Source organism: Canis lupus, chromosome 18 (assembly GCF_048164855.1).
Source record: "Canis lupus baileyi chromosome 18, mCanLup2.hap1, whole genome shotgun sequence".
NCBI classification, from domain to species: domain Eukaryota; kingdom Metazoa; phylum Chordata; class Mammalia; order Carnivora; family Canidae; genus Canis; species Canis lupus.
In genome coordinates, this window is record NC_132855.1 from 15097999 (window position 1) to 15124453 (window position 26455).

Here is a 26455-nt window from a genome sequence, read left to right on the forward strand (position 1 = left end):
AAAATAGCCTGGTTTATATTATGGGAAACCAATCTTTGAAATATAACATTTTATACATCTTTTTTCAGTTAGAGTAAAGGAGGGGAAAAATAAACCCCTCCAGTTCGTTGTTTTGTTATGGTTTTTTTTCTTGTCTTTAAAAACCTGTAAATAATCCCCACTCAAATTACTGAGCCTGAGTAGATAAAATTAGTTATACTGCATAAGTTAAAATGTATATGCAGGCATTCCATTAGTCTAACAACTTTCCTCAAGGAACATATCAGAAATTCTCCTACGCTCAAAATCATGATAAAAATAAGAATGCCCTGGAATTGAGTAGCTCAATGGTGGAATGTTTTTCAAAGCAATGCAATTTCTTAAGATGTTTTAAGTGATATGTTAGGGTCTCAGCACTAAAACTGCTAGAAGTAAAGCTAGTGGATACTTTCGTTTGGTTGAAGACAAAACACACACACCCTCAAACACACACATAGTGTGCAAAGGTTGGCTCTGGAAGGATCCCCAAGAATCTGGTTAAGTGGTTATCTCCAGGAAAGGGTATCAAGTGGTCAGAGTCATCAAGAGTGGGAGAAAGCCTTCCTTTGACTGTAGATGCTTTGTGTAGTTTAATTGTATGAATGCATTCTCTATTAAAAATATTTTATGAAAGCAGGCACACACATACAAAAGACTAAACATCTAAATTGTCTCACTGGGGCACTGCTGCAGTATAAGCAGTCATGGATACTAAGGGGAAAAAAACATTAAGTTAGGGGTTCCCAAAAAATGTCAGTAAGAAAAGCCACTGCTTCCTAAGGCACATGTTTTTTTCAATCACCTCCACAAAACTTCTCTGCCCACATATTTCCTTTGAAATTGCAAGTCCACCCGGGCTATAAAAGCCCAGGGAAGGAAAAGGGGTGTGGCAAGGCAAAGATAAAATTGAGGTTGTCATCTCTCTCCTTTATTTCTGGAGTTCTCCTACTAATCCAGGTTTCTCCTCCCTCCCTCTTATCTCACAGGCAGTGTGATAGCAGGAATAGGAGCATTTGGAGTCTAAGTCGCCTCCCCTACCTCTCAGCAACTGTGGGATCTTCAAAAACATCACTTCATATCCCTAAGCATCAGTTTCCCCATCTGTTAAATCAGAATAATAATAACCACTTCCTCAGGGCTAAATATTAAAATATCTATAAAAACCTGAAGACTGAAATATGTCTTCCTCGAAAAATCTTCTTTAACTGTAGTTCACAGTATGGTTTAATGACCTTTAGAGCAATAACCTGAAGACAGCTCATTCCTTATTTGGGATGTGAAAGCTGGGGCAAATTGCATCTGGGTAGAACACCTATAATCATTACCAAAGAATCTGGTCCCCTCTAAAAGAAAGAAAAACGGAGGTTGAGGAAAGAGCCACTCTTTTGTTTAGGCAACAATCAATGCCCTCTTGGGACTGCCAAAAGAACTTTGGTTAAAAGCAAACAACCAGATTTGCACAAGGCTAACAGCAATCTTAAATCTTAAATCTTAAATCTTAAAATGTTTAAACAATAGGACAATTTACTCTGTCAACATAGGGAGTGTGACTATTTTTAAATAAGTGGGTTTTTTTAATGTTCATTCCTATTATATGATAAGTGGGCGCCTCCCTCCAAACAGCCACAAAGCAGTATTATAAAAGGCATGATCATCTTGCAGGTCACTCTCCAAACAACATTGAGAAGAGGCCCCTTATTCATGACCTTGAATTGTATAAAGGCAGCCTGTAGTTAATAATGTTCAATTTTTTACCATTATTCATAATTCCTTTTTACTTTGGTCAGTAAATTGGTCTATATAAATGAGCCAAATCCCCTTAAAATTCTCCATGAATTCTGTGCTCTCTAATTTTTATTTATCAGAACCCAGGATGGTTGGCCTGATTCTAGGAATTAGTATGCAAATATTTATACTTTGTCTCTTTCATTTCATGAGACATAGTAGGATATCTTTTAAATCAAATATAAAAGTTAAACTATTAAAAAAATGCAACCTATGGGATCACAACCCATAGAAAAGTAAGATAAAGCAAGAGAAATCAGGCAAGAGAAGATTGTGGAAAATAAACCCCACTTGACAAATGAAAGACTTTTTTATTTCTTTCATCAAAGTATTGCTAACAATTAATATTTCATGTTCTATATGAAGAAGATGGAATTTGACCTATAAATGCTGGAAACACACCTTATTCATTTATGATCCACTAATAACAAACATATATTCAGATAACAAATACATTATTGTTCATGAAAGAACCCCAAATTAAAGAGTGATTCTCAATCCAAGTAAATACAGGAACGCTGCCAAAACTGTATTTGTCTCTCAATGATTTCATCTGTTTCCATCAAACAATATTGAGTTTTTTCAAATTAGATTAATCTTTGTCTTGTTGTTAGGTTATTTGGATGAAAATTTATAACCACTTTAACATAAAATAATCTGAGAAGTACATTGAAATAACTGCTTGAGAAGAGCTAGTTATAATCTACCTACTTTTCTATTTTAAGGACTATTTTTGGATTCATAACAGTTGAAAATAGTTTGGTAAACAGTGCTATCCCATAAAAACTTAGCATGCAGATTAGTAAACACTTGTTGAGTGAATGAATGAATGAATGAATGAAATATAAACAATCTGATTGAAGTAAACAGGAACAAAATGCATGAATGCATACACACACACAATCTTCCTAAGAATTCTGAAAAATATGAATTTTCACATTTCTGTCCATAAGTAGATCTATCCCTACAATTTCCTTTTCAATATCAACATCTTTTTCAGAGGAAAGTAAGTAGAAGTCATGATAGGATTCTATTACATTTTTATCTGATCTCTTTCCTCCAATCAACAAATCAACAAAAATTTATTCTAGATTTGTTTTAATTCGGCTGGTCTAAAGGAAAGCCCAGAAAGCGGCATTTTACCACGTTCCCTAAATGATTAATAGTGGCAGACAATGTTTAAGAACGATTTCACGTTTTTTTGTGTGTACTATGACCTTCACCTGGGAACTTTTCCTTGAATAGCCCTCTTCGGACGTGATTAACTCCTTGTTCATGAAAGTGAGTTGCCCTTTCTGGAAAGCCTTCCCTAGAACACTCCCCAGTCCTTTGCCCAGGCAGTCTCTTTCCTCCCTCTCCCTCTGCACTCTGGCACACCTTCCCTAGAAAAGGTCCCCCTGGATGGAATTCCTCTGCCCCTCAGGAGAGCTAGGTCCTTGAGGACACTGACACCCTCTGGCTGAGCTGTGGGTCATTAACACCTCGGCAAATGAATGATTTAACTTCTCTGGGCCCTTAGTTACCTCATACATAAAATGAGAAAGATAGAAATTACCTCATTATTGTGAGGACTAAGTGGTGAATGCAAACCAACTAACCCAGTATTCTGCCTTGTGGGAAAACAAGATCCCTCAGAACTGCTTCTATGGAGATAGTAGTGAGGCTAAGATCTTAAAACCAATCCTCGATTAACACCTCACTACCCACAGGGTGTCAAGAGCACTAACTTGAAAGGCAAAGCCCAAGGCTCTTAAAAGCCTTGGAGTCAGAGCTCTTGGGAGATACAAGCAGGTTCCACTTTTAATCACAGCAGCAGGTGATCCATGTATAAAAGATTGTGTTTTCCTATAGGAACAATGTCATCATGAATGTGTGTTCCTCATCAGCAGCCTGGCCCCAAACAAAAATGGGAATAACTCATAAAGACCCTTAAAGAATGGGCACGGTCATAAAGATCAAGATCCAGGAAATAGAGACGCCTGAGTGGCTCAATGGTTGAGCGTCTGCCTCAGGGTGTGATCCCAGGTCCAAGGATCAAGTCCCACATCGAGTTCCCTGCATGGAGCCTGCTTCTCTCTCTATGTCTCTGCCTCTCTCTGTCTCTTATGAATAAATAAATAAAATCTTTTTTTAAAAATCCAGTAGATATAAATATCTGTAATTATTTAAAAGAATGAAATTAGGCCCCACATAATCATAAATAAGCTATGAACACTAATTACAGACGTGGCCCAAATATATGACAGCACAAAGAATAAAATATAGGCATAAACATAAACATTGCATAATATGGGATTTTTATGTGGCCCAAATTTCTTTAAGAGATAGTCCAAGAAAGAATGAGCTGATAATACACCTTCTTCTCTCCATACTTTCTACACATTAGAAGTATCAAAACAAACAAAAAGTAATAAACTCAGAGCACTTTCAAATGCTTCAAATGTGGAGTATGCTTGATGATTAGGATGACAAAGATACCAATAATGGTATTTCTAACTGAGAGATCATTCTTAGAAATATGAGGCAAGTAAAACATTTCCCCCTTCCTTTATCTAAGCTCTATCTAAATTCAGTCAATTCAAAAACTGCAGGTTGTCAACATTGGGCCAAATTCTGTGAAAATAATATCATTCAAGTCTTAACTTGTTGACAACTGTCAGTGCTTTCTAGAATACACAGAAAAGCACGAAAGCAATGGATAGACCTCAGCTAGGTTCTTTAAGAGGCACTTGCTACCATTCCTCATCAGACCACAGAAAGGGGAAGGAAAACATTCCCTGTACTATGGGGGAAGTCGAGAACAGGGAAGTAGCAGGATCAGAGTCCATGTGGCAGCGGAAAGTGAGGAACTGGCAGGATGGGGAGGGGCAAGCTTTTAAGGTGAAGGCAGCCAGTATGTCTAAAATGTTGCCATGTGTAACACTAACTCTCCCTTCTCTCCTCCATAATCTTTTCAGGAAGAAACAGCCTAAAAACTGTGAGGAGACTAGGAAAGGAGACTATTCTTGCCTTCTTTGGAGCCCACTGAGGAATGTCTTTTTCAACTGAACATTTGCACAACTTGTCCGTGTCACATCAATTTCCAGCTTTCTGTCCTTAAGAAACATACACATGTAGGCACAATAGTCATGGCAAGCTAGTTCCCTTCTTAGTAAAAAAAAACAAAAATCTAAACAACTATCAGTGGGGAGATGTTAAATAAATTACTGTACATGTATGCTATGAATCCATACAATGGTTGAAAGGCATGAACTGACACGGGAAAATTCCTATGTCCTACTCTTGTTGAAATACTTTTTTAAAAGCAAACTGTAGGGATCCCTGGGTGGCTCAGCAGTTTGGTGCCTGCCTTCAGTCCAGGGCATGATCCTGGAGTCCCAGGATCAAGTCCCATGTCAGGCTCCCTGCATGGAGCCTGCTTCTCCCTCTACCTGTGTCTCTGCCTCTCTCTGTGTCTCTTTGTCTCTCTCTCTCTCTCTCTCTCATGAATAAATAAATAAAATATTTTTTAAAAAAGCAAACTGCAAACGATGATGTAACATTTAATTCCATTTATGTAAAAATAAAGCCATAGATATGAAATTATGTATATATGCATATGTATATATGTGTGAACAACTATGTAATAAACTAAAAAGGTCTGGGAAAGATCCAATAAATTGATGAGAGTTATTTCTGAGAAGAATGGATTTTTGTAGTTCAAATAGGACTTTTTTCCCCTTTTGTTTAAATTTTTTGGTATGATAATATATTAATATAACAGGTATCACGCTGAAGTTAATATATATAATTATGCTAGAAAGGAAAAGAGGAAGAGAGAAAAGTCCAAACAGATGATGGGAGGTGGACAACCAATTATTGGGGATCAATCCCCCCATTTATTACACAATTAAATAACTGGGAATGAGTTTTGATATACATTCATCAGCACTTCAACATTTGAGTTAAATTTTCTTGGTCATATCTATTTTACTTTATTTCTTACACCATTGTTGTAGTAATATACAATTCACAAATCCGAGGAGTGCATAGAGTTAGAGGACCATGATGGCCTCACTGCCAAGGCCATGATGACTAATATGGAGGAACAGCAAGCAGATCAATTTGGTTAGAACAAAAGGGAGAGCAAAATAGAAAATAGGTCAGAGTCAAATTGTAGAGTTCTTAAGTACAAAGTGTAAAAGTTTGAGAACAAAGAGATTTTTTTCACCTCAAAGATGTGTTGATCAGAGTAGATACCAACCAAACAGCCTGTAAATCTGTGGTTCTCATTCCCTCATCAAGAAGGCCCACCCTCTGTCTTTCTGTCCTTTCTTCATCTGGTAGCAGTGGTTCTCAAGCCTGAGCCCCCTTGAGAGGCCTGGTGGAAACCTAGAAATGTAGACTCAGGGACCCAGGCCCAGGGCTTGTGATACAGCAGGCCTGCAATCCTAACAGTGAGACCACACTCTCTGCCCCATCTCCATCATTTTCTAGCTCTGTGACCTTGGGCAAGTCACTGATCCTCTCAGTGCTACCATTTTTTTTCCTCTGCAAAATAGGGCTATGATAGTACCTACCTCACTAAGCTGTGAGAATTTTTTTTTAATTTTATTTATTCATTCACGAGAGACATGAAGAGAGAAGGAGGCAGAGACACAGGCAGAAGGAGAAGCAGGCTCCATGCAGGGAGCCCAACGTGGGACTCGATCCCAAGTCTCCAGGATCACACCCTGGGCTGAAGGCAGCGCTAAACCACTGAGCCACCTGGACTCCCCGAGCTGTGAGAATTTAATGGCTTGCTCTGAATAAGGGTTACCTGTAGCAGCCGCTGCTATTTTGATGAAGAGGATGATGACCTCAGTTACTATTACTATTAGGGGGCAAGGCACAAGAATCTACATTTAATAGGTGATTCGGTAGGTCCACTGCATTTTGAGAATCACGGCTTATACTCATGATTCCCTTAGGTAAGAGAAAGAACAGACGAAAAACAATACTCAAGGGGAAGCCAAAGCAGCTAGAAAGCTTTCACTACTGCTTCACCCAGGTAGCAATGCTAGATTTCACCTTCCTGCATTCCTGCTGGTGGCAGAGAGGCCCTTCCAGGAGAGTTATCTCTGCTGGAAAGCCTGGTAGATCCACACCCTCCACCCACCCCACCAGGTCGGATGTGTGCTGTGCTCATCTCTCCAACAGGCCTGGCTGCACTGTGGCCTAATCTGTTTGGTGAGCAACTTTAGAATGAGCATAAGGTGGTACCCCTGAATGTAAATGCCTTTCAAAACACAAATTAAGTCCATCAGCTCTCTGCTTACCATACATTAAATGATTCAAAACCAGAGGTCCCATTTCTTTGCTAAGGAAAATTCCTTGTATGTTATTCCCTGACCTAATCAAAATTATTTGACCCTGAGACAATCTTGCCTAAACATCATTTTGTTCTAAAATAAAGCATTATCAACAAACTCCTCTTTAATATGATTCCTCCCTGAATCATCCTCTTTGAGTTAGAAAAGTCAAAATCCCCAGTGTTGGCATGGAGGACACTGGTTAGAAGAGGACTTATGAGAAGCACAGCTACTGTCTCTGAATCTCTGCTGCAGCTAAGGGTTTGCTATTGTTTTCTTCATGTGAAGAAAAGGCACAAAAGGGCTCAGGAGTGGTCCATCTAGATTCCTTTGGAAATCCAGAGTGGTCTGTGGGTTAACACTAACATCTTCTTGCTACTGGGGTAATGTTCCTCTTGATTCTCTCTTTCCAATTTTTACTTCACTGTACCTGCTCTTTGGTTTCAACTGTTTGTCTTTAACCTTGCCCAATGCTAAAATCCAAGACATGACCTCAATACCCAGAAATGGAGAACGACCCAGGGAATGGTGATACCTTCCCACAACAGAGTCGTATACACCCATCAAGGGCCATAGTCCCAAATAAGTTGAAAAGATATTATGCCCTGAGGTTAAGTGGAATTTTTTTTGACTAATGCAACATAAGTAGTAAGATATTAGCTAGATAAACACTTTTACAGAGGAAAGAAATACACCAAATATTAACAAGTGTAACTTCTGGGTAGTAGGATTATGAGTAATTTATTTTCTGCTTTCCCACAGTTTAGACTATTTTTCAAAGCTTCTTCTCTGAGCATATGTTACTCTTCTGATCAGAAAAACATAAACAAGCCAGTAGCTAATAGCAAATACAATTGTGTCTCTTAAAATCCAGGAGACAAATACTGTTATAGAGTAGAAATAAAGAAAATGGAGTAGGTAACTCCAACATCAACCACCAGAGCTTGAGAAGTCTGATGCATTCATGAGTCTTCCTCATGAAGGACCACCTCAAGGGAGGTTGGGGGTTTTGACCTCCCCCCAAAAGTTTGATACAACTATCAGAAAGAGATATCAGAATGCTGAATTCCCTGGTCTATTCTTGGGCCCAGTTTAATTTGAAAAAGCTATCTTCTTAAGCTCAAAAAGAACACTCAGGAAGTGGATTTGCCTTGGGTATCCCTTTTGCTTGGAAGATTGGGATAATCAGAGGGAAGAATGATGGGAAATAGCAGGACAATCAGAAAAGACAGCCACATGCTACAGCAACAGAAAATGCCCTTCTTCAACACAGTTAATGGGGAAATGAACCAAAAGCCTTGGGCATGCTCCCTTGATGCATGGTGCTTCCATGCTATGGTATCCAACTGGCCTCTCATTGGCAAGGCAGCCTTGCTAATCACTGAAAAGATGAAGATGGCAAATGAGCAGTTTAAAAATGAAAGAATGAAAAGAGGAGCTTCTTTCAGGTTAAACTACAGTAACTTGGACATAAGTTGGCTTGCTAATGTGTTTTTCCCTAGAATCACTTTATCTGACCATCTGCTTGGGAGATTCCTAACAAATGACCATTTCAGACCTTGCATTGATAGCTCTCAGAAATCACATGGGTAAAACATCGGATTCCCAACTCATAGGAAGGAGGCGATAGGTAAATGGTTATTGAGAAGGCTCCGAAAAAATATTATCCACCCTACCTGGCCCTGCTCCGAAAGGCTTCAGAGGGTATGTTTTCAAAGTCAAGCCCAACAAGTATTTAAAGAACACCTACTACGTTTGCATTAACTAACAAATGCAAACCAGACACTTACACACCAGACACTGTGCTAAGCACTCTGAGTGGACTTTCTCATTCAATTCTCTCCAATACAATCATTATCCCCATCTCATAGGAGTGAACTGGGGGACACAAGAGATTCCAAGTCTCCACCTGCTCAAATAAAAATGTTGATGTATTCTCTTCCCTGGGGCTACCATAATAAATCACCACAAGCTTGGTGGCTTAAAACAACAGACATTTATTCTCTCATAACTCTGGAGACCAGGAGTCCAAAATCAGGGTGTTGGCAGGGCCACACTTCATCTGAAGGCTCTAGAGCAGAGCCCCTTCTTGCCTTCTCCTGCATCCTAGTAACTCCAGGTGCTCCTCAGCTTGTGGTGGCATAACTCTAACCATTGTCTCTGTTGGGTTTTCTTTTGCCTTTTTAGTCTTTAATTTTTTAACAAGCAATTATTATAACTTACTATAATAACTGTGGTTATCAACAAACAATTAGGCATTAATTCTTGGAATGTGGATTTTATATAATAGTGTGCTTCGGAAAGTTCACAGGATCTTTGTTCAATATTGGGACCCATGGGTTGTCATTAAAAGTGGGCTTTAGAGAATTTGGAATGAATAAGAAATGGAAATAAGTGGCACACATAAGGGATAGAGTCAATGGCACCGTAATAGTGTATACTTGTATGATGAGAGATGAACACTTGCGAACACAGCATAATAAACAGGTTGGCAAACCACTATGCTATGCAGCTCAAACTAATGTAACTTTGTGTGTCAACTATACTTCAGCCCAAAAAAAATTTTTTTTAATGGGACTTAGTTGACCTAGTATCTGTAGAGTGTTTTGATGGTTCTTTAAGCCTCTCCACCCTCAAAAAAAAAAAAAAATAGTGTATATTCTTCTGTGGGGATACAAATCACCTGGTACTAGGTCAAAATCTAGGTTAATGGCTTTTCCATCCAGAATGCACACTAAATCTCTTGGGAGCTTTTTAAAAAGACAGATCCCTATCCCCCTCCCCAGAACAACTGAATCAGAGTCCCAGGGGATAGGGCCCAGGTATTTACATCTGCCTCTCTCAAAATATGGTTGAATTCTGTGTGTCTGTCTCCTCTTCTTGATATAAAGATACTAGTCATATTGGATTTGGGGCCACCTACATCCAGCATGACTTAACTATTTACACTTCCAGAGACCCTCTTTCCAAACAAGGTCACAAGGACACAAACTTTGGTGAACATTCAGCAACCCGGGACGGCTGGATGCTGGCATGGCAGTGGAACTCCACAGCCCACATCCTGAGCTATGATGCTCACAGCACCTCCTGAGGGCCCCACTCTGTTAGGCACTATCCACACCTACACTAGGCAATGTTGGAACATGACCCGGCTCCGGACCACAAGGAACTAATGACTTACTGAATGTAAATGAAGGAGGAAAAACACATCACTGAAGCATCTCTGTGGACTTCTGTGTGCCACAGAACTGTAGAGGGGAAGGGACGAATGAGGGCTGGAGGTCTTGAGTACAGGCAGCATCTGAACAGGTGGGGAGGAGAGCCCCAAGCCAAGGCCAAGAGGCTACACGAGAAACATCATGTTCAAGAGAGAGAGCATGTGCTGAAGGGCTGTGGAAAATGAAGTTAGGGCAAAGATATTTTAGAAAGGTTCAAAGGCAAGAAGAGAAGGAACTTTGATTCAATCTGGAAGGAAAGAAAGAAACTAATAGGGGCCAGAATGATAAAATCCGGGCTTAATTCAGACTCTCTGGCAGAATAAGGCAGGGCAAGCGTGCAGCCTGGAAAAACTGTCCAAACTTGATAAAAATAAGCTGTGCGCATGTGCATACCAACATACACAGGCATCAGGTTTGCATCTTCTCTGTCACATTTCAGCAACCTGCCTTACAAAGTACCAAATATGCAGATGTCCACCGTGCTTTCATTCCCCCACTGGGAGAGCCCCCGTGGCTACCGACCTCCCCAAATTCACACACACATACACACACACCAGCTTCCCTCCCAACACCCACTTGCACCCCAGCCAAGAGCTGAGTGAAGAGGAAGGTGAGAAAAAGAGAAATAAAAATGCCCAAAGCAGCAGCCAGAGAGAAGGCGGCCAGGACATAAATCACCTTTGCACTGCTCACAACAGGCTCCCCTCTGCTTGATGGCCAGGGCACAGTCTCTCGACAGCACTGGGCACTTCTCTCTCTTACAGGTCACTTCCTTGTTCTAGGCAAAAAGAGACAAGAGACATTTGAAAGAAACTCCAAACAGAATCCCCCAAATCCAGACACAGGCCTGAGGTTTTGTTAGGCTCCCTCTTCCTATCTTGCCTTCATCTTGGCAAGAACACTCATGAAAGCATGTTGCTCTCTCTGGAACAGAAATATTCATCCAGAAACACAGGACTTTTGAGATTAGGGGTACATGAGAGGGGATGAAAAGGCCCCTCTTTAGAAACCAACATAACCTAGATAACCGAATGCCGAGAGGACGGCTTTCTCTCACTCTGGTCTAAGGTTTCTTTTTCGTACACACTATAGAAACGATAATATTTGTGTAAATCATATTTTGCCCATTGGGCTACCTGGGCCAGGGCTGCATCGTGAGAACAAAAATATTTGCACACAGCCGTCCAACAATCCTTAATAGTAGAGTGCATTAAAATGCAGCAATCTAAAGTTCCAACTCAAATAATGACAAAGTTGAGTATTGAATCAGCTCAGTAAGAGAAAAAATAATATTCCCCATGCCAAGCAGAGACACAGTCGTCAGTGTTTTATAGCCACGGGACAGCTGCATTATATTAGCACTTATGCTAATGAAGTGTGGTGAGTATTTGCATCTTCGGTTTTGTCCTGAAAAGTTAGCTGTTAAAATGTCTCGGGGAAGATCCAAACGTGATGGATATGCCTGTTTATACACAGGCTGGATACATGCGCCCCGAAAATACATGTCACCAAACTTCACAAGATTTGAGCTTCAGTAACTTTCTTCTGTATGCCAGGTGCCATGGCTTTCCTACCTATTAAAATTCGGTGAGATAAGTATTATTACTCTCCCCCGTTTATAAACAAGGAAACTGCTGCTCAGAAAAGATATAAAACCTGAGCAATCCATTCTCTCTTTCTCCCCCTTTTTGGTGTCTGTTACGTGAGAAGGGCTCTCATGGGGCTAACCACCTTTACTCCTACGACCCTGTGGTCCTCATCCTAAGCTGCACCTCTGGACCCCAGTGTGGTACTTCACAAAGACTGGCACTGTCTCCCACCCCCTGAAGCTCAGGTCTGATTGAGCCTAAGGACCAGGCCCAGACGGTTTCGCAAGCTCCCCAGGGAATTCCCGTGTGCAGCCAGGGCTGAGGCCCGCTACTCCGCAGAGAGCCTTCTTGGTCCCGGTGACCCTGAGGCGAGTTCGGGAGCTGTCCACAGGCCCTCAGTGGTGGCAGGTGTACAATCCGAACCCAGGTGTCCCAGCTCCGAGCCCTCCAGAGTTCCTTCCTCCCCCTCTCCTTCGTAATGATGGTGGAACCAACACTCACGCAAGGCACCGCTCTTTAGTCGATTCCCATCATTTTCCTTAAATCACAAACCTAAGACATAGTATGGTCACAATTCAAATTAAAAGAGGTCTGTTTTAAAAAAAACTAATAGTGTCCTTCCACTGCCACTAAAGTCATCGTGAACCGTGACCAGGTATCTATGCTGTTTGGCATTATTAACAGTGACTTCATCTGGCACAGTAGAGTTCCTGCAAGCCGTGGTTAGATACCGACTCCCTCCACCCCCAAGACATCTGCGAAGTGAACGCACTTTCTAAGCAGAACATCTGTTAGCACGGCTCATGCAGACCTGGCTGCAGCTTCAGGGAAGGGCCATCCCCAAGTGCACCTCCTCTCTGAAGGGAGAAATCCTCAGCCGTGGGGAGTTCAGAGCTCGAAGGGCGGTCACAGAGGGTGTGAGCCACAACTCCGGGCCTGATCAATACGAAGACACACACTTTCTTAAACGTAGGAACTCTTTGCTAAGTTAGAAACCTGGGAGCCAGTCAAATTCCATAACAGGATCCCAAGATTCATAATAAATAGCTTGTAACTACAGTCCAGCACAAAAGTTATTCCAACCAGATGGTTTGTAGCTTCACATCTGGAATTTTTTTTTTGTACACACACACACACACACACACACACACACACACACCAAACCTAAACTTTAGCTATAGTTTAGTGGGGGATTTCCCCCCTTCTAATAACATTCGGAGTTTTTTTATATATATTTTTTCTATCAAGCTGCCATATCTGATCATTTTCCCGGTGTCTGGTTGGCATGGATATGAAGCATATGCTTAGAATCGCAGGCCCTCGAAGAAAGTAAGAAAAACTATAGAGAATTGCTGGTAGGAGGCTGATTCCTCTGTCTCCCTAATTGAGTCCAGCAGCCACAGAGTAAATTTAAGCACAGGTTAATTAAGACCACTCGCTTCGCTTTCACTGATTTTGCCAGGAGACAAAAACACCAGGCTCCAGCCAGCGGCTCTGGTGAGAAGTGGCACACAAAGCCATGCCTGCAGGAGCCCATCCCTCCTGGCCTCCTTGTCCCCCTGGCCTCCTCGTCCCCGCTGCATGCCAAGTGTCCTTTGCTCTGAAGCAAGGCCATGGCTCATTTGGTTCACTTTTTCACTCAAGAAACCTTTTCTGGTGCCAATTCATATTTACCAAACACATTCTATATACCAGGCTCTGTGCTAAGAATTTTACATACATTATTTCAAAAAGAAAAAAAAATCCACATTATCCCCATTTTACAGATGGGGAACCAAGGTTAAGAAACTTGCCCGGGTCACAGAAAAGGCAGATTTGGAATGCAAATAGAGGTCTGTCTGACTTGAAAGGCAATTATTTAAATGCTGCACTTTTCTACTTCTCAGGCCCTCAGGCAGGAACAGAACAGTGTCCTGGCCCCGAGGCCTCAGGGGAGACTGGTGCCTTCCCTGCCGTCTGGCACGTGTGACGTGAGCTCTCGAATGGAGCAGAATAACCCCCACGGAGCTGTGTCATCACCAACCCTGGGAAGGTCCACAGATGCCAGCTGTTTGCTGGTAATGAGGATAGTTATGCCATTTTGGATACTGATAGGTAGCTGTGCCTGTCATACCTCTGAAAGCCAGTCTGGCATCCTTGAACGAACTTTCTAGAGATTCCAGCTTGAGTCTGAATCTCCCCCAAATCTATGCAGCAGAGATAGTAGTAGAGAAGCACCGGAGGGGATCCCTGGGTGGCTCAGCGGTTGAGCGCCTGCCTTCAGTCCAGGGTGTGATCCTGGAGACCCGGGATCAAGTCCCATATCAAGCTCCCTGCGTGGAGCCTGCTTCTCCCTCTGCCTGTGTCTGCCTCTCTCTCTCTCTGTGTGTGTCTCTCATGAATAAATAAATAAAATCTTAAAAAAAAAAAAAAAAAGCAAAGCACTGGAGGAGAAAAAAAAAAAAAAGGACCTAACCAGTGTCTAAGAGTAATAAGCCTTAACGTTTTTCATTCTCAGTCTCTTGTCTCCCGGCGTTTATCACTTTCTAGGGTCAGCCAGCCTATGATCTACCTGTTGTCAAAGGTGTGTGCATGATTGCCTCCTCTCTGAAAGCCCAAACATATCAAGACCCCAGACAGAGCCTCTGGGGGCACATGAAATGAAGTGCCAACATGCAAAAATAAAAGGAGGGGCATAGGGAGCAAAAAAGGAAAAGTCTACATGGCTGGCAACAAAGCTCTCTAAGGACGGGAGCCAAACCACAGCCTCAGCCACGGCCAAGTTCAAACAGCATTCCGGCCGCCGGCTTGCTGTGCCCGAGGCCCGCCGCTAGGTGGCAGCACAGAGCGCCCAGGCTCCAGCATCGGGACGTGAGACCTGCGCGCGGCTCCCACCCTTCCAGCCTGTGGTGTGGAGGGTCCCCATCTCTCACTGAAGGGGGCCGGAGGGGTAGAGACGAGAGCAGGGCACCACCGTGAGATTTCCCAGCTCGCTTTCTGCAACTAGGGAAAAAAAGATGTTTTTCACATGCTTTTGTCCTATTTCAAGCCAATATCTTGAAGATATATATTTTTTTTTTCTAAGAATCTTCCAGGACCAATCCTACTATGAAATATGGAGTATTACCTGACCTTTCATTTATATTTTGAAAATAATAATGAAATAGAAACCTGGAGAGGGAAAAAAAAAACACACACACACAGCAGCTAATATGATGAGCCTGACCAGGGAGAAATGTCAGTGGGCAGGTAACTATTTTTAGACTGTGAAAGAGCATCGCAGAGCTCTTGAAATGAGAATAAAAAGCAAAAATATCTGGTGCCCTGCCTGCCGAGACCCCACGGCCGTGTTAGGAAGGGGACAGGCCACACGAGTCTCTTCCTCTAGAAGATGGCATGATCTTCCCTCAATCCCTGTCACTTATGGAAGCAGAGCCTGCCTTGGAGGCAAACAGCTGTCGTTTGGCAAACTAGCAAATTCAGACCAAATTCGAAGTTTTCCAGAAGATCAAGAAGGCCGAGAAGTTGTCGTACTTCTTTCTGCCCAAATAAACAACACTCAATATGTCAATGAAGCCCACAGGCCAGGTAGTATCATAGAGATGAAGAGGGGACAGTGCTCTCTTGCTTAAATTAGGAACCCTGGAGGCTTTCCCGTTCTCCTCCATATATGCAAACCCCACCCCCACCCCACTCTCATATCATCACTGCAGTCTTATTTGGGGAGGGGCTTATAGCTTGTGTTGCCTTCAAGAATCCGCCCACCAAAATGCAAACATCCATGGGGGTGGACCCATATTAGCTCTGCATAGTCTGTTCCCTTTATCATTAGCTACTGTCAGGGGATGGATGCCCATTATGACAACCCTGAGAAGTACAGGAGCTCAGCAGTTTAAGTTCTAGAGCAGCCGAACCAAAGACCTGGCACATGTACCAGTGCTGTTGGAGCGAGAAATCATGCTACAAGCTTCCCCTCTAGTCTCCAGAAACTTTTACAGTGTTGGAGGAAACCAGACATCAGACGTTAGCAGGTCACGCAAAAAATGCTGTGTAACTTCTGGCATCAAGTGAGAATTTTACTTTGACTCAAAAGCCATCGTGGTCGGGGAGCACAGATAGGACATTGTGACTCTTCATCAATTTATTTTTATCAGTGAATTTATTTGAATTTATTTGAAGACACAATGATGTTTCCCTAGTTGAGAGTCTCGAGATTGCTCACAGAGGTATTTGTTTTTTAGGAATACAAATGTCTTGTGTCAAGCTTCCCAAGGAGAAAGGTGATCCGACATCAGCACATGCATTCTCTGTGGAATTTCTAGTCTCCCCATGCGTGAAGTCAAAGAGGTCAACTTTTCCTTGAAGTTCCCCATTGTAACCCAATTCCAGCCCCGAAAGAGCCAAAGGGAACTTTATGGTGCTTTTGAACGCAGGTCACAATTTCTCCTAGGCAATATTATAAAACTTCTCATAAACAGAAGAATAATACTTCATGTTTACATAGCACGTTTCTTCTAAAGAGCTCTGCAGACATTATTTCATTAATCCTCACAGGTTTCTTAAGATTCGCAGATGGGGGAATGGCACACAATAAAGTTAAGTGTCAGGCCCCTCAAAGATCTAGCTAGCAGTGGACCTGGGAACAGAACCTGGTTCCCAGGCCTGGATTAAGGGGCCAGCCAGGGAGGTTAGTTGCTAAGGCACAGCATTAAAATTTATGGGTGTATCATATTAGAATTAGGTTAGCTCCTATTCGACTGTTGAGATTTTAGGAATAGATTAGCATGTAGCTGAGCCAGTCTGGAAATTTTCCAGAAAGAGGCCTCCTGGGTCAGACATGCAAGGTCTCCTGCCCTGTTATAAGGTAACCTCTCAAAGGTGCTATACAAGGGCAGAACTGAGTCTTGGGCAAACAGACCTGACTGCAAAATGTCACGGTTCTAGAACACAGAGATTTAGGCAAAGACTGAAAGAAAAGACAAAAGGGGCAGGTTCCATTGCTTGTCAGTGACTTTGATAAATAGGACATAAAGTACAGTGATTTTCTCTCTGGAACATACGGTCAGGGGAAATCCTTTGCAAGTGAGTATGAACACTCATAGAGAAGACAACACAAGTTTGTACCTGCTCCAGCCTGTCTCCTTTGGACAAAATCTGTTCTTAATCTTCAAGAAAATAATCACTGGGAGGGTGGTGGGGACTGAGATAGTTCAGTGGTTGCCAGTGGCAGTATTAAATTTGATTGATGATTTATTGTTTTAATTAAGCTTTTACTTGCTTGTTCTTTATTACTGATCATACAATTGACTTCCCCATAATTCTTACATAGAATGAGCTGGAAGAAAAAATAAATAAAAGGCAGTTTGGTCCACTACAAAGCCTTAGTATATAAGATGAGGCTGAACCATAACTCTCAGTTCAATGAAAGTAGAAAAAAAAAAATGGAGAGAAAAGGGGAAAAAAATAACAAAACCATTCCTAAGGTGAGGAAGGGGTGTTTGGTAGGGGAAATGACTCAAACTTCCCGGCCACGAGAATGGTTTCCCAAGACCTCTTTTCTTCCCCAATCTAATGAGGTCCTAAGGCAGGTACAAGAAGTGGGAGGTGTCTAAGGTCTGTAGGAAAGATGGCAGGTGTCAATGGTCCTTGCTTTTAATGTAAATGAGCATTTCCAGATCTTTCTGAACCCCCCAACCTCCACCACTTTTGCAAATCCCTTCCATAGCCAAAGCAAGAGAACTGATCCATTGCTAACCAACAATGAAGTGGCATATAGTTGTCGGAGCAGGTTGCTGAACTATTAAGAATAACAGCACTTTGCATTTATAGAAATCTGTTATTTGCCAGACTATGCTGAACCTGGTTTGTGTGCTGTGTCCCTTATAACCCTTGCAACAGTGTCAGGAAAGTACCGATTTATCCCTATTTTGTGCATGAGAAATCTGAGGTGCAGGGCAGCCCGGGTAGCTCAGCGGTTTAGTGCCACCTTCAGCCCAGGGTGTGATTCTGGAGACTGGGATCAAGTCCCACGTCGGGCTCCCTGCATGGAGCCTGCTTCTCCCTCTGCCTGTGTCTCTGCCTCTCTCTGTCTCTGTGTCTCTCATGAATAAATAAATAATTTTTTAAAAAAAGAAAGAAATCTGAGTTGCAGAGAATGTTAATGGCTCACCCAGGTTTACACCTCGCTAGTCAGGGCAGAGACTCAACGGCAGGACTCCCTGATACCAGAGGTGGTGATCTCATCACTCTGCCGCATAGCTTGGTTTAGAGCCTAAGAAGATGAGCCGTCTCTTCCTCGTCGCTAGGAATCTAAATGTTTGCCTATGTTGAGCACTCCCCATTTTCAGACCATTATAAACCGTAGTGGTTTATGGTTTCATTTGGAACACACGAGTAAAAATAGTGCATTTTAAGATAGACAGATTAAGTCTTTGGCTCAAAACTCAGAACAAGCCTCAGTCTCCGAAGGCCCGGTCATTTCCAAGACAGATCAGAACCTGGATCAGAAGCCTCCAGGTCCTCTCAATTCTTCCTAGATTTGAGCAGGAGGGTGCTTCTCCCCTCCCGGGAGGCTGGCAGCCTCCGGAGGCCATCCATTTGGGGTCTCAAGGTAAAAATACCTTGCAAGAACATATTTTTGGAGCCTTAATGGGAAAGCATCTTGCAAGGACATCACACAATTCATTGCACTACATCTGGGGGTGTTATTCTTTCTTCCTCCCGTCTAGGCTCAGCAAGCCTTTCCCCCAGAGACCTGGACCCTGGCAAAGGCGGCCCTCCCCGGCCCAGCTAACAGTGCAAACTCTGAACAAAGCTGCTCTTGAAGCTCAGCCATTTAAAAGACTTTATGAAGCCCACTGGGGCCCCCCGATTATTTTGCAACAAGTCATATCCCATGAAGAAATTCACTTCTCTGCAACACAAAACAGAGGGAGATTAAAGAAAATGGCAGGAGGGGCGGTGGGGGGGGGTGAAGAAAAGAAGTAAGACCCCCTGCTGTTCCGTCTGGCCAGAATCGTGTCTTTTAGTACCCACATCCTCTACAAAGACGATGTTCTGATGATATATGGCCCTAATACATCACTAAATGACAGTGCTCTCCTGATATCGTACCTTGAAAATATGACACGTGCCAGTAGAAGCAACGGGGGATTAATAAGGAGGCCTTTTTATATTTAACTTACCTAACATTTCAATTCTTTTTTAATGGGCTTTCGGTTGTTGGAAGGGATTGTTTCGGGTCCTATGCCGTTTAAGGATTTAGGTCTGGCTTTTTTTTTTTTTTTTTTTTTTTGTGCCTTTTCAAGGAACTCTCAGAACAAAGAAACACAGGCCATTAGAATGCCCCGGCTACTCAAGTACAACTCTGATTTAAAACAGGGCAGTGTCAAACAGCTCCTCATTCTGTTTAATCATATTTTGAAATAGAACCAAAACATTAGAGATGGCAGGACACAAAAGAAATAACCACCAAATAAAAATAGTAGCCCAAAGAAAGTAGCACTGCCTGGTTTTTATTACACTGTACATCGTATAAGCAAGGGGTCTGCTGGCAGCACCACATTCATGTAACTGTAATGGACAGAACACAAAGCAGCCAGTGACTTAGCACGTTGGACCCTGTCACGCACGCGCCTCTGACAACTCGGGCTCCCAGAAGCAGAACAGAAAACCAGAAGGTGAGCCGGGACCCCTGCTGCCAGGGGACAGGAGCCAGGTGTGTGAACTGAGAGGAGTACACGTGGGCATCCTTTCTTTATTTTGCCCCAATTCTCAAGCCCACTCCTCTCCCCTCCCCAACCCAAAGGGAATCAAACAGCTGGGACGTGGGATGGAGCCAATGCTACAGGGTGAATGTCCACCGACTCTCCTGACCAGGGGCCGAGAGGGGATGGAGTCCTGCAAAGCAGCACAGCCTCACACACGGGTGGTCCAGCTGCCCTCCCAACACCTCTGATTTTTTTCACAATGCTGTGCGCCCTTTGGCACATGAAGAATAAGGAATCCGCTCATCCTCCACCCGAAAAGAAAACAAAAAGGAAAGGGGAGAGAAAATTCTATGAACATTTGTATGCGTTTCTGGTGAGTTCTTTTACTGTCCAGATGATGGGAGCCCAACTCCAACCACCAGCAAGACCTATGACGCAGAGGGAGAAGCTGGCTTCCTACACTGTGGGGTACAGCATGGAGACCCCCTACCAGTTTGGCAGGGGGACTGGAGAGGCTGAGGAGTGAAGGTGAAGGAATTCCAGATAATAATAAAATTGGAGCAAGCAACTCCCCTAGGAAAATTGCAGTATCATGTCCAGAAAGAAGAGTTAGAGACCTGACTCTGAGCCACTGCCGTATCAGAGGTGGTCTCCCTGGCCATACAGAGCGGCTGAGAACTCAAGGAACTCTTTTGATCGTGCACACAGGTGATTCTCTGCCAAGAATGAAGACGTCCGAAATATGGAAATGGAGTGTCTTGGACTCCACTAGGGTCCTGCCTGGGTGACTGGTGGTGGCAACCCTCGTCTGCATGCCCTGAAAGGTGTCTCCCTCGTGAGCACATGCCGCTTGCTGTGTCACCCACAGTGGGTGGGACTCACCAGGTCCTCAAACGCCCCTCACTCCTGTGGGTCAATGACAAGCCACTGAGCAGATTTTTCAGAGAACAGAACAGAAGCGTTTTCACAGGTTGCCCATGAAAGCCCGTGCGCTGTTGGGAGCTACAAAAATACCTGCTCTTGACAAGTAAATGGAGCTGACATCACAGGGAAGAGGCAGGGCGGAGGGGCTGCTCACAGTCCATCTGTCATCTTGACATAGTAACTTTCTGGTCACTAGTGAGATACTTTTAAAGACATCTGCACAATTGACCCCGACCACCAGCAATCACAGAGGCTTTCAAAGGGACCCCTGGGGTGGCAGGCTTTAGAGCTGGTTCCTACCGTCCTGCCTCCGGATAACGATAACGGCAAGGGCTGTGATGCATCAGGTGCTGGAAAGATCCCTGCTCCCTGGTCGCCTTCACATCAATACTGACTACAGAGGGTGTCCGGTTAGCCCGAGGAACATCAGGCAGGGCAGCAAAGGGAAGCAGGGGCCCTCTAGCCGGCTGGAACGTGGGATGCAGACAGCATTCCCATATGAAGACAATCTTGGGAGCTAGGGTTGGTCTGACTCATTCACTGGGGCCATTAGCAGCATGTTCTCTTCACCAAGGCTTTCCCAAGGGCCACATGCAGATGTCAGAAGGAACTGGAGAAACCACAGATTTATTTCATAGGCTTAGAATGCAATTTTAATCCACTAGCTTTCATTTTCAAATTCATTAAACAATCAACAAACGCAAATTTTACATATAATCCACGTTTGATTAAGGCGTTATAAAGAAAGTGACTAGTTACCCACAAACTATCACTTACATAAACTTGCTGCTAAAGGGGTTCACAACATGTGCCCCATTTTTAAAAAGAAAAGGTCAATCATGATTATTACCCTTAATAATTGGTTTTTAAAAGTTTCACCATGAAACAGCTTCTGGAAATCTTTAACATCTAAAATAAGACAAAAGTGTCAACAGAAAACAAATGGCCTTTAGGAAATGTGACGTGACATGTTGGCTCTAAACTTGGATTTTTCTGCAGGTTAAACATTTGCAGCGTGGAATTCAAATCTATCTGACTAAAAATCCATGAATCTGTTTAGCAAATATTTTTTGAGCCCCTGCTGCCGGCCAGGCACTGTGCCATGTTTTGCTGGGAATAGAAAATATGAATCAGATACATCTTCTGCCCTAGAAGAGCTTACAATCCAAGAGGGAGAGGGGCCAGAGCATAAACACGGCAAAAGCACCTCCTGTGTTGCAACATGAGTGGCACATGGTGCTATTCTTAAGTTCAGAGGAGGGAAAGGTCAGTTTTGACCAAATCTCACTGCCACAAACTCCCTGAGATCACCCAACTCATCTTGGTTCCTTAGCTACTATGTGGGCCACCGAATGAGACTTTAAAAAGTTCTATGATACAATTATCTCACTGAGACAGAATTTGACCTCTATATGTCAGCACCTTGGGATGTGACAACCCACAAAAGGAATCTCCTTCAAGGAGAACATTCCAGTGCACTCCAACTTAGGCACAGAGACATGGCTCAGCATGGTAAGCAGTGCAACAGTTTGTTTTATGTATACCATGGGAAAATATTTTGTGCCACATTTTCCTTGCTCTCTGAAATTTTAAGATTTAACACGCTTTTGCTGGTCTTGCATCTATAAAATGTCTTAGGTAATGTATCAAATAATGTTGAGTTTTAATTTATATTCCAAAACTGATCATTACCATGCTATGAAGTATGAGTAGTGATAGCTATTTTTAAAAATAGTTTTCTATAGGAAAAACCTTGTTTTATAATTATTATTGCTTATAATTATGTATTTTACTTTGATTATGTTTTGCTCACTGAAAACAGCTTTTCATCTTTTAATATCATTGTACAATTTCCCCACCATCAGACTTGATGTGCAAAGTAATGTGAGCTATAACAAAGGCAAGTCATCATTATAGAGAGAGAGCAGAATTTAGAGTAGAAATGAAATTTCATGATTTAATTTTGGCAATTGGAATTAGTTGGATTTTCAAATTATTGAATCAAAAAATTAAACACAAATAGCACATACTCATTTATCTAACAGGTAAGCACTGACTGGGCCAGCGTGTCTCAGGCCCTGAGGGTACAGCATGAACATCAAGTTCTACATCCTCACATGGCTGATATTCTAGTTGGGAGACCTACAGGAAACAAATAGTCATGTGATAACAGGCACTGATGAGGACTTTGGAGAAAATGAAGTGGGACGAGGGCACAGAATGACAATGTGTATTGGGGACGTCCTGATTGGGGACGTCCAATCAGGACGTTTCCTCTGTTTACATTCTTACCCTAGGTGATTTTATAGATATTCATATAACCATCAATTGGCTGAAATTTCCCACATTTATGGGAAATTTATGTTCCAGCTCTCTCACCCTTTAAGGGAAGACTCCTATTCGAATGTGCACATAGATGTCTAGGAAGCATCTCCAACTTAAGATGGCCCAACAGGGATCTTTGTCCCACTCCTCCCCCAAATCTTTCTGATCCTCTAATAAGGAAACATGTGCTCTGAGACTGGAGTGAGGGGATGAGAACCGGTAATATATTTGATAAGTGTGTTCCAGGCACAGAAAAAAATAAACACAAACACCCTTGTTGAGAGGGTGTTGGGTATCATCTGTGCTGGGCGCCCAGGAGTGAGACTGGGGCATAGTGAGGGGTGGGGGGATGCACCAGAAGAGGGGGCCAGAGGCAGTATCAGGAGCCACATCATGGAGGGTCTTGCAGACCACCATTATACTTCATACTATGTTGCAAGTGAGATGAGAAGCCACCAGGAGGTTTTACATAAATAACTGAAAAAACTGGATATATATACTTTTAAATGGGCACTAGTTGATGGTATATGCTTCAGTACCAAAAGTGGTCATGGAGGCAGTCAGAAATTCTTAGATATGTTTTCAAGGTTTTGCTGTCAAGATTTGCTAATAGGTTGAATACAGGGTGTAAGAGAAAGAGGAATCAAAAATCCCTTGGCTGATGGCCTGGGAAAATGGAACAATGTGGCTTACGTGCTGGCTGGAAAAGACTGGATTTGGGGGACGGGTAGGACAAAGATCCCTGTTTGGGCCATCTTAAGTTAGCAATGTTTCCTAGACACTGTGCACATCAAATAAGAGTCTGCCCCTTGAAGGGTGAGAGAGCTGGGAACATAAATGTGGGAAATTTCAACCAATTGATGATTTTTAAGCCATGAATATCTATAAAATCACCTAAAGTCAGAAGTAAACAGAAATGTTTTTGTGTTTTTTTTTTTTTTTTCAGAGAAATGTTTTGATTGGATCTTGGGGCCCTCTAATATTTAAAGTTTGAGGAGATATGAAAGACCCAGAGGAAAAAGGTCTAGGAAAGAATAGCCATAGAAATGAAATTCTTATAAATCCATCATGCAAATGCTGAAAGAATACTATACACGTAAATCCTTACACACACACACACACACACACACACACACACCTACTAACTCACTACCTGAGATTACTACATTAATCCAGTGACCACCAGAGGTCACCTTCTCTCAGCACCTGCCACCACGCCTGATACCTAGCTATCCGGATATTTCAGGATGGGCCAGTCAATGTCAGCCATTTGAGGCTCACAATAGATGTTGTCTGGACCACTGCCGGATGCTCCTTGCCCCTACTGCTAATAAATACCGTGCATGCCAAGCTACATCTCTGAGGAAACAGCCTCAGTTTAGGAAAATTCTGACTGGCTAGAAGAGCTGAGAATGCCAGGGGAAAATTCTAGGACCAATAACCCAACCAACAAGGCTCAAACCCACCAGAGCCTAATGACCAAAGGCTACCTGAGTATTATGAAGAGTGTGGGAGGGAGAGAACATTAACCCTGAGGAGTACTGGAAAGAAAAGGAAGGGAGAAATCCTTTAAGTTTTTCTTCTCGGTTATACTAAGACCTAGAGCCAAACCCTGGGATGAATAGAGTGCGCAGTCAGACCCTGCTTTCAATTTCTGATCCCAGCAAATGTGGCTCAAAGCTGGGAGCGTGATCTCATCTACAGCAGCGTAACTAGGATAGAGGGATCTAGGGAAGAGGCCTACTCTCGCAGGCAGGCAGGCACCGGCCAAGAAGCAGGGGAGCCAACACCCCACAACCACTTTGGGGCTCACTCTGGAAGTGAGAGAGAGGCAGAGAGGCCAGCGGAGGAGCTGGAGCTAAAGATATGTTGCAACTGTGGGATTTGTACTCCTCTCTGTCCTTTCAGCAAAGAATTTCCTTCCCACATATTGGAAGGCTGTTAAAGCTCCCCCAGGCATTCTGTCCACCAGGCTCAACTATATCAGCACATCTTCATTAGCGGAAAATATTTACTAACCCCCCACCTGGGCACTTGGCTGCGCTGTAAGCTAGCCCTCTAGCTGTCTCTGGCCATCCTTTTCTTGACTGCTTACTCCTTATCACAAATGGCCTGCCCCCTGGCCTTCCACTGGCTCGTCCAACGCCGAGTGTTCCAGAGAGCTCCCCACTGGACACTCCATCCCTCACAAGCCCGGCCGTCATGGTGCGTGTAGGAAGAACAACCATCCCACTGCAATTCTGTTTGTACATTTCATTATCAGGCTGAAACCAAGAATTAGAAACTGAAACTGAGAAAAACAAGACAGAAAACTTGAGGAGTGGTGACATCATGGAAATGCTGAGCTAATAACAGAGAAAGAAAATAACATGGTAAAAAAAAATTATAAAGATGGAGATGATAAAGGTGAAACCCAGGAACAATGGAATGCCAGGCCAATTGGAAAAAAAAATTTTTTTTAAGGATTCTCATTAAAAGTGTGGGAAACAGTTTAGCAATGTGACCAGAATTGTGTGAGGGCAACAGCTCAACTTTACACTCTCCCTGATAAAGGAAAGGAAGGTGTGGGCACAAGTGGGGCGGCCTAAAGAGAGAGAAAAGAACTAAAATTTCCCAGAATAGTTCTGTTCTGGATGAGGAAGGTACCCACTGGAAAGAAATGGTTAGCAGGGACACCTGGGTGGCTCAGCAGTTGAGCGTCTGCCTTCAGCCCAGGTCATGATCCGGGGGCCCTGGGATCGAGTCCCACATCGGGCTCCCTGCATGGAGCCTGTTTCCCCCTCTGCCTGTGTCTCTGCCTCTTTCTGTGTCTCTCAAGAATAAATAAATAAAATCTTAAAAAAAAAAAAAAAAAAAGAAAAAGAAATGGTTAGCAGAAGGAAGCAACTTCTATCATGGAGGTTTGGGAACAGAAGGGGTTGTGGTGGGGTATCTAAACCCCACCTCACCTGGCCCTCAACTCCTTATCGACTGCCTGTTTCCTCCAGATGCTGCTGGATCCCAGCAAATCAGTCTGAAAACCCTGGCTGTTTTGTCAAATTGCTACATCTAGTTGGCCCGTGCTGAAGAAGCCAACAAACATACGTCACATCAGCTTTATCCTGCAGCTGCTGCCCATCACAGAAAGACCACAGAAAGCAGAGCATATCCCTGTGGGAATTCAGCACATGGAAAGGCTGGCAGCAGCCCAGGGGGTCAGCCTGTCCCACCCAATGGCACCAGTCAGGGTTCTACCTAACTGGACCACAAGGACTGCTAAAAACCTAATCCCCAGGGAAGTTATTTGCTGGGTCTCTCTCACTCACTCCCAGGCCCTGGGGTGCTTTCTCAACCCTTGTGGTCAGGAAACATTCTCTGAAAGATATCTCAGTGGAGTCCACCCGGGATGGGTGCAGGATTCCCATACTTGAATCATGGTCCCAACTCTTGCTCATTTGCAGTGTGAGCATTGTCTTGCTTTACTTTTCGGAGCCTTAATCATCTCACCTGTGAAACTGGTGTCTCAAGGAAACCTACCCTACCCTACCTCACACCGTGGCTTTGAGGAAACTGAAGTTCAGGCTACCCCTAGTTTGTGA

The 26455-nt window shown here is 43.2% G+C and overlaps 1 protein-coding gene across 3 annotated transcripts in view; it reads right to left on the reverse strand.

Annotated features, from left to right (window-relative positions):
* BMPER (BMP binding endothelial regulator) overlaps positions 1 to 26455 on the reverse strand; it is a 244347-nt gene that overhangs the window by 202152 nt on the left and 15740 nt on the right. For all 3 annotated transcript variants that reach the window (XM_072783518.1, XM_072783516.1, XM_072783517.1), the window contains exon 3: positions 11030 to 11129. In XM_072783518.1, coding sequence (XP_072639619.1) covers positions 11030 to 11129 — 100 coding nt within the window. The remainder of the gene's footprint in view (positions 1 to 11029; positions 11130 to 26455) is intronic.